The sequence below is a fragment of the Aquarana catesbeiana genome, linkage group LG02 (assembly GCF_042186555.1).
Source record: "Aquarana catesbeiana isolate 2022-GZ linkage group LG02, ASM4218655v1, whole genome shotgun sequence".
Lineage (NCBI taxonomy): Eukaryota > Metazoa > Chordata > Amphibia > Anura > Ranidae > Aquarana > Aquarana catesbeiana.
Genome location: NC_133325.1, coordinates 212,650,092 through 212,670,334, shown reverse-complemented (window position 1 = coordinate 212,670,334; position 20,243 = coordinate 212,650,092). Strand labels below are relative to the sequence as shown.

Below are 20,243 nucleotides of genomic sequence, written 5' to 3'. Positions count from 1 at the left end.
ATATAATCAATATTCTGCAACCACTCAACAGAGCTTTGCCTAAGCACATAAGCGATGCTGTGAGACATTATGCTGATGTATAAGAACAGATCAGCACAATCGGACCTGTTTATTGGCTGCACATATCTTCTGTTGACCATGTTCCAACTAATGTGCAAATAAGGGTTTAAGCAAAAGCAATCATCCTCTTTACAATAATATAATTCTCCCCTGTAAAAATGTGCATGGTTTTGCTCTTAATGCATATTTAACTACATTTTATTTTTCCTCGAGGCCTACTTATTTCACTGTTATTTGATAATTATTGCTCTTTCCCCTTTAATCTCTTCCAATGCATTATGCAGCAATCATTATTCAAACACTAAATATACACTAGACGAACAGCCCACTTGGTTTTGTTCTTATTTAATAATCATAATAAGGTCTGTTTTTCTTTAGATACATTGGCAAGTACAGTACATGTGTAGGATGCACTGTGTGAACTCTCTGATGAAGGGAATTTTTCTCAGTTCAAATGTGACTGTTACACAAAGAGATAAATTAAGATTACATATATTATAGTTCTTTACTTTATGTCAAATTGGATTTTTTAAATGGTATATAGTGCACAGAAGACCACAGAGAAAGATTTACTGGCATTTTTAAAATATTTATTATTTGATTCCTTCAATGTCACTCTGAAAATAAAAAAAAAAACTCTCAAAAATGACCCAAGAGGCCATAGAAGCAGATCTGTCCAATCACCTTGCTTCATGGCGTACCTGCCACCAGGAGCTGACACTAGAGGTGGATATTCCCTACATGTCCTATAGATAAAAACTCTGGTTTCAGCCCTAATCATAGTGATAATGAGCAGATGAACAGGCAAAAGAATGACCCTGATTATAAGACTGATTATAATTGTTCTTCTACTTACTAAATTATTATTTTTTTCCTATAAAATTGCTGGTCCGGGCAGAATGACATGACATATTTGGCCAAAAGCCAAGCAAAAACATACCTGCCCTTGTAGGCCACCAGGAGATTTTGCCAACATTGAAAAAGTTCAAAATAAAGCTTGTGTAAATTATTCAATTCAGTGTACTGCTGCTGTAACATACATTTTCATGAAATATTCCAGCTGCAAACTTCAAATAATTTTTTATGTCATTCTAGTAAAGTAAGGCTATTCCATAAAGGTGATCGAAAGGTTGCAAATGCTCTGTGCCATGACATATATTTAACATCACTGGTAATTTTTTGGCGTGAAGCTCTTGGTGTCAAAAGTCTGTGTGAATCCTAAAACTTACCAAGCACCAAAACACCATTGACACTAAACTGTTCATTTAATTGAACTATCAAAGTAGTAATAAAAGCTAAATTAATCAAAAACCGTGTCTGCGCTAAACTGAGAATCAATAATAAAAATTGTGAAAAAGCAAATATAAGTATTAGAAAAATGCAAATAATAAATATAAATATAACAATCATACGTGCTATCGATCTGTGATAAATAAATAATCAAGGTGCAACATGCATAAAATATAAAATCCAAGTGCTAATACAGGTATCAAAAGTGTATTTACTCCTCCAATAAAGTGATATGTAAAGTTCATAAAGTTCATAAATAGCAAACGTAAAGTTCATAAATAGCAAAACTCAAAGTGCATAGATATAATGTCCATTATAAGTGGTATCCATCGTGCTCATCCAAAACAGTGTGTACAGGGATATAAAGCATGCTTCAGTGCTCTCCAGTGACCCCCAACAGCATATGCGCTCACCTCTGAGCATGTGACACAGTAACTAAACTACGTCTACACACGCATGGGAGCCACTCCTGGGCTCTAAAAGGTATGCAGGTGCTGACCTCCAACTTGCTCAGATAGTATCACGATTCATAAAATAGGAAAGAAGAAACTCCATAGTGTAATATATCCAGCAATTTATTATAAAATAAACACGCCCCCTCATATGGGTACTCACATTGTGTAGGTGCGTGAGTGCACCATCCTGTTCAAGGCTTTAACATATAAGGAACACTGGTACGGCTCAGAGGTGAGCACATATGCTGTTGGGGGTCACTGGAGAGCACTGAAGCATGCTTTATATCCCTGTACACACTGTTTTGGATGAGCACGATGGATACCACTTATAATGGACATTATATCTATGCACTTTGAGTTTTGCTATTTATGAACTTTACGTTTGCTATTTATGAACTTTATGAACTTTACATATCACTTTATTGGAGGAGTAAATACACTTTTGATACCTGTATTAGCACTTGGATTTTATATTTTATGCATGTTGCACCTTTATTATTTATTTATCACAGATCTATAGCACGTATGATTGTTATATTTATATTTATTATTTGCATTTTTCTAATACTTATATTTGCTTTTTCACAATTTTTATTATTGATTCTCAGTTTAGCGCAGACACAGTTTTTGATTAATTTTGCTACACACATGGATATGAAACGTGATTAGTGTTTGCAGCTTGCCTTCATTAACCCATTTGTGGCTCGCAAGACCTTTCAATATTTTTTAGTATTAAAAGCTCCCCCCTTTAAAAATAGAAAAAAGAGAGAGATAAATCTCATGTGGTGCATTGTAGTGTAGGTGCATTTTTCTACAGTACCTGTGCTTTGGGGAGCACAGAATGAATATGCATTTCAAAACACATGGGGCGGCACAGTGGTGTAGTGGGTAGCACTTTCACCTAGCAGTAAGAAGGGTCACTGGTTTGAATCCCAACCACGACACTACCTGCCTGGAGTTTGCATGTTCTCCCTGTGCCTGCGTGGGTTTCCTCCAGGTACTCCGGTTTCCTCCCACACTCCAAAGGCATGCTGATAAGTTAATTGGATCCTGTTTAAAATTGTCCCTAGTATGTATGAATGTGAGTTAGGGACCTTAGATTGTAAGCTCATTGAGGGTAGGGACTGATGCGAACATACAATGTATATGTAAAGCACTGCGTAAATTGATGGTGCTATATAAGTATCTGAAAGAAAGAAATAAATATACAGGGTATTAACATGCATTGCGGTAAGTTCCATTACAAATCTATTTTTTTTGCATGTTACTGTGTGCATATGGAGTTTATATTGGTCTGAGGACTGCACCTTCACAATACATTTGACAGTGCTCAGGCTTGGGTATTGGCCACTTATGCCTGGTACACACAATGAGATTATTGGATGAATGATTGTCCTTTTTTTTGTATGCTAGTCTCATATGGAAAATAAAAGAGGTTACCAAAGTTACGCAACAGAATAAAGTTCGGAAGTGATCTAACATGTATTATATTTGTATTGTATTTTCGGATAACATTTGTACAGATTAAACGAAAATCGTAGGATCTGGTATCGTGCGAGAAAATCTTTTGTGCTTGTCCCATTGGATAATTACACATGAATTGTCTTATTCAGCTCTCGAAAGCTGTGTACTAAACGATCAGATTATCGTACGATCTATTCGAAAGTGATATTTTTCATACGATTTTCTGATCATGTTTACCGAGCTTTAGGAACCCAGCACTGGAAGGAACAGCAGCTAGTTGCATGTCCCCATACCTGAAGGTACCTAACCTTTCACTTTGCTTTAGATAGCGACTAAAGCTGTGGGAAACAAAACAAATGTTCACCCTGTGTCCACTGACAGTAGCTGTCCAAATCCTCATAAACTAACGTTAAAGTGGTAATAAACCCATAAGCATATATATAAATATTATATTGTAGCTTGCCAATTCGTAGATGTGATGGCTGCATTAGTTTTCTTTTTTTAGGCTTTCCTTCCTTTATTTTTACCTGGGGATCCAGCCAGTAAGTCTGTTGTTTTTTCAAAAGAACAAGCTCTCTTGCAGATGTAGCAGTTACAGGGATAACACAAACTATTTAACACTGCTGGGTGCTTACAATGATCATCTTTTATTTATTTGTATATAACCTTTATCCCAAAAGGAAAACAAAACTATTGCTGTAACTGCTTATAAAGTGTGAGTTGGAGCTTGGCTTCAATGTGTTAGTGTATCTAAATCTGCTACTACAACACTCCCCTCCCCCCAGACTGACAATGCTGCTGTCCAAACGTGCCCCCTCTGCTCCATCATCCAGAGTGGGGGCACTCCAATACAGGAGGTGTTTTACTGGCCAGATCACCAAGTGAAAACAGAGGGAGGAAAGCCTAAAAAAGGGAAAACAAATTCAGCCACCACATCTAATGACTGGTAAGCTACAAACATATTACATTTTTGGTTTTGGGTTTAATACCACTTTAACATACTGTATATCAATGTGGAGCTATAAGTGCAGAAAACTCACTGGTATTTGCACGTGTACTGTCTACTAGAACATTAACTAATTGCTTTAGACAAATCAAACTGTGACTATAAAAGAAAATCTGTTATATAGTATAACCTAGGTATATATGCTTAGTGTGTGTGGTTAACAGGTACACTTTAATACTAATACTCATTAGGAAAGACTCTTTGAACTTGCTTAGCTTCACTAGCAATATTTCAGGTTTCCATAGTCTACCCTTCAGCTAATGTTACATTTGGAAACTTTGAAGATTTTTTTCATAGAAGGAATAAACTATCGGATGGCAGAACATTTGCTATGCAATTCAAGCTTCAAAGATGACCTGTATGTTCATGCAATCAAGAAGTAATGTATCTCAATTTTATGGAAAGAATTACAAAATGATTGCTATATTCACTAAGTGAATTTGCCGTTATGACAAAGTTAAAGTACAGTTAATTTGGGAGAATTTAAATGTATTCTAATTTTTGTAACCGCATACCAATGGATATGAATTTTAAAATGTGCCGTTCTGTCAGAATTGGTTTGAATTATTCTATTAGAAATAGATGAAATCACTCCCAGTGTATTCATTTTTAAAGTGTTACAATATACTTGCTTAAAGCAATGTTTTATTACTAATTGGAAGCTAGACACCTAGCCAGCCAATTGTAGTCTAAACTGTATATTGTAGCTCTAAGATTTGAGGAAGGTCAGTTTAATAAAAAATATCTAGTGCTAACTAAATGCAATATATCCAAACACTTAAACAAAGTTGCCACATAGCTTTACAGCTAATAACCCCACACTCTGACCACCACATGACTGCGACTCCTGCAGCTGCTGGTAAACTTTGCCTTATGTACAATGGTCATCAAACTGAATGCTGCCATAAGTAACTGAACAAACTGCAAACTCACCAGCAGGAAGTACTGCAGGTGAACTTTTTTAACCTAAATTTCAGAAAGATGTGAACAGCAGTAGTCCCGATAAGGTATGTACAGTATATAGAGACATTAACATTATTTGGGATGTCCTAAAATTATTCATTTAAAGTTTCACCAAAATTTAGAGAAGGCAAATAAGCTGACATCCTTCCTTGACTAAAATATACATTACAAGTTAAGGTCAAACTCTGCATTAAAAAAAAAAAACAAAAAAACAAAAAAACACAAGCATACTTGCCCCAGGCCAATAACTCAGAGAGGGGTGAAGCCATTGGGTAAGCATGACAGTAAAGAAACTAGAATTTTTAGGGGAAGAGGCCAGCAACAGCAACTTCATTTCTTCCTTGGTACAGGTAAAGGAATCATTTTGTAACAGAAGAAAGGAAGACAGAAAAATCATGATGATCACTTCCTGTCACTGCTTATTTAACACTAGAAGCAAAAATCTATCGCATGAAGTGACTATTTATTTGGAGCAGTTCTACTTCTCTTCCTTGAATCTGTTCTCCCAGGAATATTCTCATTGTCTAGCTGACTGCATCTCTACTAGCCACAACACACACAGTATAACCTGGTGTTTAAGTCAAAGCTGCATAACCACACAACCTGTGTGAAATGCACTATAAAAGAGCTACAAATGAGAAAAATTCCTTTTATCTCTGCACATGCCCTCCTTCCTCCTTCTTATATATACAACTGACCTGTCTCAGGGTGTGAAAAATGAAGGGGTCACAGATGGTGACAAAGAAAGAGAACTAGCTAACAGCACGCAAACGGGGAGAAGAGGTCTAGCTACTGTCTAGAAACATATGGCTTATGATCTTAACATACAAGAAATCTTCCATTTGTTTAACCTCTATTGTATAGATTCATATGAACTCACAGATATCTCAAGCTAAGAGTCTGTTCAGCTGTTAACAAAATTTGTATGTTAGAACAAAATCAAAATATACCAGTAAATCAATTCTATTTGACCAATTTTTAAACTTGGGTTCATTCATATAGACATGCATAAGCAAGTGGCCTAGCAAATCTATCTTCAGACCATTCCGACATTTAGTCGCACAGCTAGTCATGGTGAGGAGGCCATCCTGTTCAATATGATTGCAGACATGGCCATTAAAGAGATTTGATCCCTGCCAAATTTGTGCTTAGTTTTAACTGAATAGATCAAAAAAAATGTATTGCACTAGGTCAGTGTGATCTGTTACTTGGTTGAATTGCAAGACTTATTAACATTAACTATTCTGCTAGTGCTGCTATCCATCAATTACATTGTTTGGAGTGTGTAGCTATCGAGTTTCAGTATAACATTATCTTATATTTGGGAATTTCTAACTGTAGTACACAAATATTCTTTTGTTTAGATTTGAGCAAATCCTGATGTTCCTTTGTACTTTAAGATGTGTCAGTCCACTAGTGTATCAGTTCAATTTGCTTATGACTGTTACAAATCTACATACATGGAGAAGCATGGATAACGCAGTATGAAATAGGCCATTGTATTGTGACAAATCAGTTCTTACCTGTGCATACAGTCTTGCATATAGACTTTGCATTACACCTTTCCAGAGTTTTACAGCAAGGATCTGAAAATTCAAAAACAGAGTGTTCTGTAGAAACACTTACATTTCTCTATATACAGGTTTTAATAAATACATAATGGCAATAAACTGAGTTTTTAATATTAACTGTTAGTGGACCAAAACTAAAAAGGTGAAGTTTTGCTACCTTCTAGGGAATATAGAACAATGTTAATTTTGCCTATGCAGTACAAAAAAACAATTACCTCTTGTCTAGAATAACTACTGAAAAAAAGCAATAAATTTCACAACATGTAGACCTGAATAAACTGCTAATAGTTGAATATCTGCAGTGGGAGATCATCTAAGGTACTGCTATCTCCTGATGTTCTTTTCACAAGATTTGGAGGAATATTTAGGGATTTCAATAATGTGTCATTCACTTTTCTCCAGAGAGCTTGCTGGAGGGGAAGTTCCCGAGGACATGCAGTGTAAGGATCTACCTGCACCAACATTCATGGATCTGTATTTCCTCTCCTGCAGCTTCTTGAATATAATCCCACCAGTTATCAGATCACCAGCCATCAAGGGGAAGCGCTCACATGAAGCAAAGCCCTACACTTATCAAAAGATGACCACCTTCACACAGAGACGCTGTTCAGAACAAGGCATGGTAAGTTGGATATGGGGAAAAGAGATCAACTGCAGGTAGTCTGCTGGCCTAGTTGTGTCTATGTCCTCTGCTTGCCTTTTTTTTTTGCTTCAACAGTACAGGTCCTCTTTAGACTGCTACCATTCTTCACCAAAGTCATTTAGTTACGACAGATCTGGATGAGACATAGTAATGTGAGATCAGGATGCACTCCCGAGGACATTTTCCTCAGTTGATTTTGCATTTTTTTTAATACATTAATTTTAAGCCCAGATTGATAAAAGTGAATAGTTAAAAAAGGAGAGATAATTGTATATGTGTGTGTTTAACGTGTTTATAAATATATAAACATACATAAGTGATCACATTTTTATAACTCGATAAATAGCTTAAATATATGGTAAGCCCTCTTAAGACATACTTTTAAGGTCCATTGGAGGGCGACTGGCTTTAAGAAATAAAAAAACAGACAAATACATTATTTAATAAGGACATATTTTATCATCACTTTAGCAAACCACTGTAAATGGGATCATTAAAGAAGAAACAGGCTTAGCTTGCCTTTTCTTTGGTACTATCATCATTAAAAGTATACAGCATTTTATTACCTTACCTAAAAGCCTTGCATCCTGAATACACAGGCGATAACATAAAAGCATTTTACAATGCACAACCATTTACCAAGAGTTTTTTTTTAAAGTCTATACAGATCACAAGCACTGTGTAAAAGTAGTCACTAAATGTAGGGGATCAAATATGACAACACTGAAGTAAATGTTTCCTCTTAATTGTTTAAATTATACTATATTACCAAAAGTATTGGGACGCCTGCCTTTACACGCACATGAACTTTAGTGGCATCCCAGTCTTAGTCCGTAGGGTTCAATATTGAGTTGGTCCACCCTTTGCAGCTATAAAAGCTTCAACTCTTCTGGGAAGGTTGTCCACAAGGTTTAGGAGTGTGTCTATGGGAATGTTTGACCATTCTTCCAGAAGCGCATTTGTGAGGTCAGGCACTGATGTTGGATGAGAAGGCCTGGCTCACAGTCTCCGCGCTAATTCATCCCAAAGGTGTTTTATTGGGTTGAGGTCAGGACTCTGTGCAGGCCAGTTAGGTTCCTCCACCCCAAACTCGCTCAACCATGTCTTTTTTGGACCTTGCTTTATGCACTGGTCCAAATCATTTGGCGGAGGAGGAATTATAGTGTGGGGTTGTTTTTTAGGGGTTGGGCTTGGCCCCTTAGTTCCAGTTAAGGGAACTCTTAAGGCATCAGCATACCAATACATTTTGGACAATTTCATGCCCCCTACTTTTTGGAAACAGTTTGGGGATGGCCCCTTCCTGTTCGAACATGACTATGCACCAGTGCACAAACAAGGTCCATGAAGACATGGATGAAAGAGTTTGGGTGAAGGAACTTGACTGGCCACAGTCTTGACCTCAACCCAATAAAACACCTTTGAAATGAATTAGAGCGGAGACTGTGAGCCAAGCCTTCTACTGTACAAAAAAGAGTTTTCCCACTTTATAAAACAGGTATTCATATTTTACCACCTGCGGCCACAGCCAAATTAATTGTTATTTCAGGATATTTTCTATGCTGGTATAATTACTGTATTAGTATGTTGGGGCTGCTCCTATCAAATTTGAGTGCAAATATTGCATGCCCATGACAATCATGTACAGATTTATTCAGACAAAAGTGTAAGGCTTATTACAACATACAAAGTTCAGAGACCCCTAACAGCCAATTCTCTGACAACCTCCAATGTTCTGCCAAACAGAGACATTATGGGTGGCTAACTGGGTTATTATACTTTTGCAACTCATCACAGCTCCTGGCACTGCTTTATTAAATAAGCCATTATAAATGTAATTGTGAAAAAAAAAGTTGTAAATTTATATGCACATGCAGGAGAAGCTTACTTTCTGGAAACTATATGCAGAAAGTGTCCAATGTAAAGGAATTAAAAACAAAGAATTCCTGCTTTTCATTAAAAATGTCAAACATGCTGGCATAATCACCCTCATTTTTCTCCTAGAGCTCCTGCAAAAAATAATGCTAATTTAATAAGTAGTGGAATGCTAGGGGCAGTGCAGAGAATGATAGGGACAATCTGTAAATGTAATACATTGTAATTGAGGCATAGAGCTTAGAATCACACAATCCCCTTATAGGGAAATTCCCAAGCTCCAGATAATTGATCCCTCCCTGTATTTACTATTTTAAAATGTAGTTAACATTTGACACATGCAATCTCCTTTGGGCATTGAAGTACTATGAAAAATGCCTGTTAAGATGTACTTTATTTGGCAATACTTATGAGGCTACTGGGGATTTAGTCTGTAGAAGACAAATCTTAGTGACTGGATGTCTGTGTCTGCTGAGTATAATCTGTTTTATTACACAATGATTGACAGAACAGAAGGAAAGATGTGGGTTTGAGGAGATGGAGACAATTAGTAAAAAATAACAAGAAATGGTAAATAGGGATAGATGCGAAATTATCCAAACTTCATTGAAACACACAATACATAATAATAATAATCATTACTTGCATGACACCCCATATAAAAAAAACTCCCACTATGTTGTTAGAATTATGACATTGTCAGCACTCCCTGGGAATTCCCATGAAATCCAAATTTAACTACATAGTGGGATTTTTTAGCCTGAGGGTGTTGTGCATGTAGTGATTATTATTATTATTATGTAATGTGTGTTTCCATAAACTTTGGATATTTTTGCATCTATCCCTGATTACTTTTTTTTTTTTTTTACTGTTTACTCGCTTTGGGATACTTGCATTTACACACATTGGGGGTTATTTACGAAAGGCAAGTCAACTTGCACTACAAGTGCACTTTCAAGTGCAGTTGCTGTAGATCTGAGGGGGACATGCAAGGAAAATAAAAAACAGTATTTTAGTTTGCACATGATTGGATGATAAAATCAGCAGAGCTTCCACTCATTTCAGATCTTCCCCTCAGATCTACAGCGACTGCACTTCCAAGTGCACTTTCAGTGCAAAGTGGATTTCTCTTTCATAAATAACCCCCATTAACGTAATACACTTTGGAGTTATATCTTTTATTTTTATTGGTATGTATTCACATACAGATAACTAGTTTGGTAGGTATGCAACCATTTGCCGATGAAACGTTACTTTCCCAATATCCACTTTAGAAACAAGCACCCTAGTCACGGACCGAGTACTTATGGTGTATACCTTCTTTTTTCTCATCTATGACTTAATTTAAAACCTGGGCACCTAGAATCTACTCATATTCCAAAATATTTGGAAAGTTTACAGGAACATAGAACCACAAGAAAATAGCAGATTATATGTGCGGTTATTTGCATTTTTTACCAGTTACAGACAACAAAGGAAATCAAGCTTGATACTCTGTGTGATGAAATTTCCTAAAGGAGTTTATATAGCAGTGTAGGCAGTAAAAAGTAATGATGACAGAATAGCCTAAAATAACCAGATTCAGAACAATAAATTATGATTAGTTGCTATGGGTTACTGCACTTTGCACATGCTGATGAATACAGATTACAGGAAAGTGACACTGGGACAAACAAATGTTAGCTTTGATACATGAATAAATAAGTGATAAATGACAGTTGAGACTTGATTGACAGTTCTCATTCTACTTTCATCAGTCCTGCAGCTTTAAGATTTGATATACAGCACATCCAGCTATACATATTTGCTGTTTACAGTTATCTCTGGCCTGTTTGTCCTGTAAACTTTTAATAGAAGTTAGCCACTCAGATAAAGCTAACAAATGGAGCAAAAACTGATGAGACATAAAAGATGATTATCTAATTTGTTTGAAGCTTTCATCCGCAACTAATAATGATTTCATAACATGTACAAGGGAACATCTTGCGTTCTGCAAGCAACATTTCTCATAAACAGTGCCAACTCTCTCCAAAATTCATTAATAGGGAATTACATTTGCCCATATTAATTTTATAATTCCCATTTGCCCAGGTGGCACATGTAATCTTAAACTATTAGAAGAGATTTTAAATGGGATGATTATATTAAAACTTGATATATATGTTTCCTAAATCAATGACATATTTGTAGTAATTCTGTATTTTGTTCTTACTGTGCATGCAATGCATTCTTACCACTGTATTCCTGGCTTGCATCTAGTATACATTAAACAATGAAAGAGCCAACCTATTCATTTACAGTCACATTATTCAGCCTACAGAAAAACAACAATAGATACCCAAGTCTTCATTGACATGTTCTGCATTCATGCTCATATCCTTCCTTTTATGTTAGATGGCTGAATGCATGCATTTTCTCTGTGAGGGGTTGCTATGCTATGCCGTTTTTATACACCGTTACCTAACCATTTAGGTTAACAGAACAATCAATATGACAAAAAAAACAACAATACATAGTTTCTAAACATTTTTCAGGTGCTGCTTATGATAACATCTAGTGGTCATTATAAATCTATACTGATGATCCAATAACAAAAGAAAACATTTCCTTAAGCTGATCATACATGGATCAAAATTTGGCCTTTTCAGCAGGGACTGTATGAATTTGGATCCACGTGTGGCCTCTGCGATTGAACAGAAGTCGATCAGCTGATCGACTTCTGGTCAACCACCCTGTCTGTATTTTTTCACTCGATCAAGCCGCAGGCAATAGACTGCAGTGCTGATCAGTGTAATTGGAAGGTTGGGAAGTATCCCTGCTGTCACAATACAAAGACACAGAGAGGAGGAATCCACCTTGAATGAGTGGATGGGGAACCAGGTCAGTTTTTTTTGTTCAACCCAAACAAAAAAAAAACACTGAAATGTGAGCCCTTGTTATAAATCTATACTGATAGGAAGGAGGGGTATCCCAATAATGCAGCATATGCTTACCAGAAATAAAGAGCAGGACTGGCTCTCCAGCTATTGCTGTAGGCAATACTAAAGGTGCAGTGATCACTTTTATATCTGAATGAATGCTCATTGTCAATTAGTCTGTGCTTCTACTTTATCTGATATACTTATCTGATACTAATTCATAGCAGAAAAAAACTGGGTAGTGCATGACTGGAAAAATACCCTTCTATGTCAGCAATACATTTAAAGCTGTTGTTTACTCATAAACATATGAAAACTGATGGAATGAGCCACATACAATAATACTTTAATAATAATAATAATTAATAAGACTTTAACCCTTTCACTGCAAGAGCAATTTTTTGCACATTTTAAAATAATCAATGTAGGCCAAATGATTTGTTAAAAACCCTGAACAGTATATATTTGTTGAAAGCAGAGTGTCAAGGCTGGGCTCAGCCCTTCCTTCTCAAAGCTGGCCGCTCAGCTGTCGGCTAATTGCCAGCTCCTATCTCTCCACAGTGACTCACCTGTTGATGATATCCTGCCTACTTAAGCCGTCTAGCCCAGATTATCTCTGCCTTCACCTTGGTCACATCTCTAGACACGCTCTCCTGTGTTCCTGTTAAAGACTTGCTTGGCTGACATTCTTTCTGGCTCCAGATCCTGCTTGCTGTTCTACTGCGCTCATCTCTGGCTCCTTGATGTTTTGGCTTGTCTGACTATCCGTTCCGGTTCCTGAACTCTGGCTATGTTTTGACTGTGTTTATTCTGTTTACCTTTTTATTATTATTATTAAACAAGTGTGATTTAACTGTACTTCTGTCTCAGTCTGATTCATGGTTTCTGACAGAGAGACCCTGGAGAATGTAATAGTGGTAGTTCCAGTTTTTCCATTTCTCATGATATTAGTGCAATGGTTATCAAGCACACATTTTAAGTAAAACACAATTTTTTTGTTTTTATTAGGACACCCAGAAGCATTATATTACCAAATTTGTAATAAAATATAAAAGATGAGGAGGTTGCGCTGAGTAAATTGATATCCAAACTATCAAGCAGTGACAAATTCCAGTACCCTTTATAGCACTTCTAGATCAACAATTTAACCATTAACCCTGAATAATGGATTTGAAATACTGTTCTCTTCCTGGCATGCACGGCACTGTTTAACATGTGTAGTGCAATTTTGTACATGCATTTGCCCTTGACGTATGTCAAAAAATTTTTTCATATTTGGAAGGGGGGTCAAGTACTTATTACTTGTCATCAAAAGTGAAATGAAAAGAAAATCCCAAATTTTGGGTTGATATCAGTACAGTAATAAAGCATAAATCTTCCAATGGGGCACTCATTCTTGTGGCCCTGGTGACACCCCAGTATGCCCTCACTTCCTATGTCCTATAAGACACAGATGGCAAAAAAAAAAAACTGACAAGGGTTATAACCCTCCCATAATCTATCCAAAATGAAAAAAGTTATGCCTTTTGCTACACTTTAATTGTATTGCTATCACAAAGGGGATCAGTAGCCCCTATGTTATAGCATATTTATAACTGTTTTATATTTCCATAATCCATATTTATAATTGCTCTATATTTATAAGGCACTCTATTAGATCCCTGACGTCTCCCCTGCACTAAAGCTCATGTAGGACAAATCGTGACAGTCAAAATCAGAAGTGATGTAATACAGTGGGGATGGAAAGTATTCAGACCCCCTTACATTTTTCACTCCTTGTTATATTGCAGCCATTTGCTAAAATCATTTAAGTTCATTTTTTTTCCTCATTAATGTACAGACAGCACCCCATATTGACATAAAAACACAGAATTGTTGACATTTTTGCAGATTTATTAAAAAAGAAAAACTGAAATATCACATGGTCCTAAGTATTCAGACCCTTTGCTCAGTATTTAGCAGAAGCACCCTTTTGATCTAATACAGCCATGAGTCTTTTTGGGAAAGATGCAACGAGTTTTTCACACCTGGATTTGGGGATCCTCTGCCATTCCTCCTTGCAGATCCTCTCCAGTTCTGTCAGTTTGGATGGTAAACGTTGGTGGACAGCCATTTTTAGGTCTCTCCAGAGATGCTCAATTGGGTTTAATTTAGGGCTCTGGCTGGGCCATTCAAGAACAGTCACGGAGTTGTTGTGAAGCCACTCCTTCGTTATTTTAGCTGTGTGCTTAGGGTCATTGTCTTGTTGGAAGGTAAACCTTCGGCCCAGTCGGAGGTCCTGAGAACTCTGGAGAAGGTTTTCGTCCAGGATATCCCTATACTTGGCCGCATTCATCTTTCCCTCGATTGCAACCAGTTGTCCTGTCCCTGCAACTGAAAAACACCCCCACAGCATGATGCTGCCACCACCATGCTTTACTGTTGGGACTGTATTGGACAGGTTATGAGCAGTGCATGGTTTTCTCCACACATACCACTTAGAATTAAGGCCAAAAAGTTCTATCTTGATCTCATCAGACCAGAGAATCTTATTTCTCACCATCTTGGAGTCCTTCAGGCATTTTTTAGCAAACTCCATGCTGGCTTTCATGTGTCTTGCACTGAGGAGAGGCTTCTGTCAGGCCACTCTGCCATAAAGCCCTGAATGGTGGAGGGCTGCAGTGATGGTTGACTTTCTACAACTTCCTCCCATCTCCCAACTGCATCTCTGGAGCTCAGCCACAGTGATCTTTGAGTTCTTCTTGACCTCTCTCACCAAGGCTCTTCTCCCCCGATAGCTCAGTTTGGCCGGACAGCCAGCTCTAGGAAAGGGTTCTGGTCGTCCCAAACGTCTTCCATTTAAGGATTATGGAGGCCACTGTGCTCTTAGGAACCTTAAGTGCAGCAGAAATTTTTTTGTAACCTTGGCCGGATCTGTTCCTTGCCACAATTCTGTCTCTGAGCTCTTCAGGCAGTTACTTTGACCTCATGATTCTCGTTTGCTCTGACATGCACTGTGAGCTGTAAGGTCTTATATAGACAGGTGTGTGGCTTTCCTAATCAAGTCCAATCAGTATAATCAAACACAGCTGGACTCAAATGAAGGTGTAGAACCATCTCAAGGATGATCAGAAGAAATGGACAGCACCTGAGTTAAATATATGAGTGTCACAGCAAAGGGTCTGAATACTTAGGACCATGTGCTATTTCAGTTTTTCTTTTTTAATAAGTCTGCAAAAAAAATCTGTGTTTTTCTGTCAATATGGGGTGCTGTGTGTACATTAATGAGGAAAAAAAATGAACTTAAATGATTTTAGCAAATGGCTGCAATATAACAAAGAATGAAAAATTTAAGGGGGTCTGAATACTTTCTGTCCCCACTGTACATGTCACTTCTGGGGTTCTTACAAGCTAGAGATCAGTGAATGGATGTTTGCTGGTCTGCCTCACCTCTACCTGGCAACACCGAGCCTATAGGTAAGATATTGAAGTCTGGAAAACATGGTGGGGGTGCAGGTCTGAGGAAGCAATCCACTGGCTGTACAGCTGCCAGATCCCTTCCATCTTTAAGCTGACAATCGGCCTACAGCTGCCATTGTATGATGTAAAACAGTGGCAGCAAAAGGGTTAAACATTGCCCATACAGGCTTTATTGTCCCCTTTCCAGAAGTATATACTTACAGTACCCCCTTACTTCACTCACCTGACGCTTCATTTAGCCACTGTAAGTGAGGAAAGAAAGTCATTCTAGTCAGAGCTTACACAGGGGTGAGGCTTCTCTCCTTGCAACCATGAGACAGCATGTGCTAGTCACCTGCTTTGGAACATGGCATGAAGAGGCGTTCACATGCACCTCCTAACCCAAAAGTTACATGTATATTCTTTGCTCCAGGAGGGTGAACAGAGTGGTGGGGGAGCGAAACAAAGTGAGTAAGTGATGCTGATGAGGGCAGCATTAGATCAAATTGTGCATAAGGAAACAGATTTTTTTTTTATGTCTCCAGCAGCTTAGACTGCAATACTCAACATTAATCTGGAACTGTCCTGTGCAGTAAGCTTTTTTGCCACAAGATGTTCGATGTCCTCGCCACAGCAACCTGTGATTAATGTGTAATGGTGCAGAGAAACTCTGCATCATTGAGGAACCCCCCCCACCCTGGAAAAGAGGCAAAAAAGACTGCACATTGTGTGACCGCCCTGAAGACATCTGGAAAAGGGGTATATAGCAAAATAGCACTAGATACTTCTGGAGTCCGGAGCTGGGCTTTAAGTCTATCCAAACAACATATGGAAAAACATGATGAATAGGGGACTGTTACCATGGGACCAAAACAATAAATGTGACAGCCCTTTAACTTTCATTTGACACCACTCAGAGAAAAAAAAAAGATTTTTACACAGTTTACATTATAGTGGTTATATTAAAACAGCTACTCAAGGACATAAAAGTACAATCTAAATGCTGAAATTGTTTTCTTTTCATGGCCATTCTATAAACTTATTTGGTTAGATCACTAAAAAAAATCAGCTGGAATGGGCATAGAGCATCTCAAATCTACAGTATAGTGTATCAGTGGCTTCACCTCTGGCAGTCTGTGCTTTATACATTTATTTTCCCAGTACATTTTTAACAAAGCCCGGATCCTATTAGCTCAAATTATCTAGTAACAATGCCAGCAAGCATCAGGTACGTCAAGAAACGGCTTTTATCATTCCCTGTGGTCTAAGCGTCTTGTTTGCTGCACTTCAGATGATATCTTGCATCTATGAGAAATGATCTCTTAGTGCCCTCTTATTCATTACTGTTTTAAGAAGTATCTAAAGCTCCAACTGTTAGCCTCAGATAATGATGCTGACACAAACACACTTTGACTTATTGAACACCAGTCTTTCCACTGCTTTTATTACCATATTACAGTACAAAAAAGCCCTTCAATGCTACACAACTGCACCTTACTGGATTTCCAAACCTAAACAAAGAAGAGTCGATAAAACTTGTGTTAAAAAATTAGATTGACTTATAGTAAACCTTTAAACGATACCCTAGTGTTCCTAATTATTGGTTGCGTCTTTGTAGCCAATGAAATGTGGGACACTTGAAAAGGATGAGCCAACATTTCTTCTTTTAAACTTATTTCCAGGGGGATTTTGCAGAATGCTATATAAACTGTTTTTATGTTCACTCAATAGATAGAATTAAAAGAGGTTTCTCGGTGATGTAAAGGTCATGAGGGAAAGGACACAACAGAATTATCATGAAATCCGCAGTCATTAGTTGGGTTTTTGCACACAGACTTTCTATGGAATTATTTCTACTTTAATTTATGAAATGCAACATTTTATTTTGAAATGTCAAGCATTTAAATAGGAAAGGTTATAATAAACAGTAATGCATTTTTATTGCACTCATGCTACTAAAGATGAAAACAATTGATTTCCAATTTACTACTTGCATTTATGTGTGAAGCAAGGGATGTTTTAATGGTGGGAGATCGAGCTGTCGTTTTCCTGATGTGTTTGAAAGAAATCTGACTGTGAGATGCTCTGTGCCGATGACTCATCGGTTACACTCAAACTTACTGAACTGCAAAACATGAGAAGATAACACCTCATGTATGGTACTGACACCTAGGATTACAAATTTATGTAATATCTTGGTGGCAGCAAGCATCACATTTATGATTCAATGTGTTAACCCATCCACAGACGTCACTTTGATATGTCCCTTTTTTGAAAATTTTACCATAAATCTGCATATCTGGAACACCTAAGCATTCATTTTTATTTATTTTTTTATTTTTTTAACATCAAAACGTTTTATTTGAAAGTTTTATGCCATTTACAAATCAAAGCAATGTACAAGTTACAAATCATTACAAAATCATATCATTACAAAAATATATTGCTGAACTTACCTTTAAGTGTAAATTACCACTGTTTCAAGTTAAAGTTAGGCTGACTTAGTCTAAGGTTTGTCTAGTCTAGAGGTCGACCGATATATCGGCCGATATTTGGCTTTTTTTACCTAATCGGCATCGGCCGATTGTGCTGATAAAAAAAGCCGATTCAGCGGGACTTGCAAATGACTTCTGTAATTGAAGTCAATTGCAAGTTTTCTGAAGTTTTCTTCTCTCCTCCTCTGGGCAGCCTGCCAAGTCTGATAAGAAGATACATTGTATCTCTTTCAGGTTCTTTTATCAATATACTGAACTCGTGGAGAAGTTTTCAGTTTAACCATTTAAAGACTAAATCTTTTCTGACACTTGTTGCTTAACATTAAAAATCCTGTATTTTCTGCTATAAAATCACTTAGAACCCCCAAACATTATATATATATATTTTTTTTAGCAGAGACCCTAGGGAATAAAATATCGGTTGTTGCAATATTTTATGTCACACGGTATTTGCGCAGCGGTCTTTCAAACGCAATTTTTTTTTAAAAAATACACTAATGAAATTAAAAAAAAAAAGCAGTAAAGTTAGCCCATTTTTTTTCATCCAAAAGTTTTGATTACCTGTTTTTGTGTATTTAATATTTAAGATATAGTTATTTTTTTTTTTATCTAAATTCTACATACAAGTGAACTGATTGGAGGTCTGTTTTGTTTAATAAATGTTTAAATATAAAAAATTTTCTGTATTCCTTATTACTTAAGGCTGCTTTCACACTTGGAGCGGGCATGCGTTGACGGTAAAATGCTGTTAATTTTAGCAGCGCTTTACCGTCATTTTAGCGGCGCTATTCGGCTGCTAGTGGGGCGCTTATAACCCAGCTAGCGGCCGAAGAAGGGGTTAAATGCACCCATGAAGCACTGCTGCCGAAACGCTTTGCAGGCGCTTCGGCAGCGGTGCGCATTCATTTCAATGGGCAGGAGTGGTGGAGGAGAGGTATACACCGCTCCAAAGATGCTGCTTGCAGGACTTTTTTTTTTTAACATCCTGCCAGCGCATCGCCTCAGTGTGAAAGCACTCGAGCTTTCACACTGAGACTGCAGGGGAGCCGTTTTACAGGCACTTTACAGGTGCTATTTTTAGCCCAAAAGCGCCTGAAAAACGCCCCAGTGTGAAAGGGGTCTAACCGTTAGATTTTATGAGATGAAGGGAAAAAAAAAAAAATCGGCCTAATATATCGGCCCAAAAAAATTGGCATCACATATCGGCCATCGGCCACCGCGATTTCTAAATATCGGCTTTGGCATCGGCCAGAGAAAAACCCATATCGGTCGACCTCTAGTCTAGTCTATGACTTGTATTACAGCGTAACTATATATTATAGATTATCGTATAGTACTTATTATTTCACATCAGTTTCTGCTTTTATAATCAGCTTTGATTTTGAGAGTGTAGAAATGGATAGAATAGATAGGAAAGTAGAAAAAAGTATAAGGATAGTATGAGGTATACAGGGATAACTTGTTATGAATTATGTTGTTACTTTTTATTTCATCTGTATGGTCTGGTGGAGTATGGTCGTCATATCTTACATACTTCTTGTCTTTCTTTACTCTGTTTTATTTTGCGATTCTTCACTGTTTCATCAACTCTTCGTATGTTTTAGAGAATTTAAAAGCAAACCACGGAGACCAGGTCTTTTGGAATTTTTCTGCTTTATCTGTGGATTGGGCCAGGGTGTCTTCCATGTAGCTAATTTCAGCTACTTTTTTTAACCAATTTTGTATAGATGGGGGGTTTCTATTTTTCCAGTTGAGTGGTATTAAGGATTTAGCAGCATTGAGTAAGTGTTTTATCAATGATTTTTTGTATCGTTTAAGAGGAAAATTTGATATGTGAAGTAGACAACAAGGTGCATTAAGTTCAATGCTCGTCTCCGTGATTAGCTTCACAAGCTCCTTGACATTGTTCCAGAATGGGCTAATTATGGAACACTCCAACCAGATATGTAGTAGAGTCCCCTTCTCCACCCCACATCACCAGCACCTGTCCGAGGTATGGGGAAACCATTTCTTGAGCTTATCAGGTGTAACATACCAGTGTGTCATTAGTTTGTACGACGTTTCCTGC

At 37.4% G+C, this 20,243-nt stretch overlaps 1 protein-coding gene across 7 annotated transcripts in view; it reads right to left on the bottom strand.

Annotated features, from left to right (window-relative positions):
* Nucleotides 1–20,243, bottom strand: part of PCDH17 (protocadherin 17) — a 312,742-nt gene that overhangs the window by 145,906 nt on the left and 146,593 nt on the right. For 6 of the 7 annotated variants that reach the window (XM_073614234.1, XM_073614232.1, XM_073614236.1 and 3 more), the window contains one exon: nucleotides 6,762–6,824. The exons of the other annotated variant lie outside the window; for it this stretch is intronic. In XM_073614234.1, the coding sequence (XP_073470335.1) occupies nucleotides 6,762–6,824 (63 nt within the window). The remainder of the gene's footprint in view (nucleotides 1–6,761; nucleotides 6,825–20,243) is intronic. 7 annotated transcript variants of the gene reach the window in all.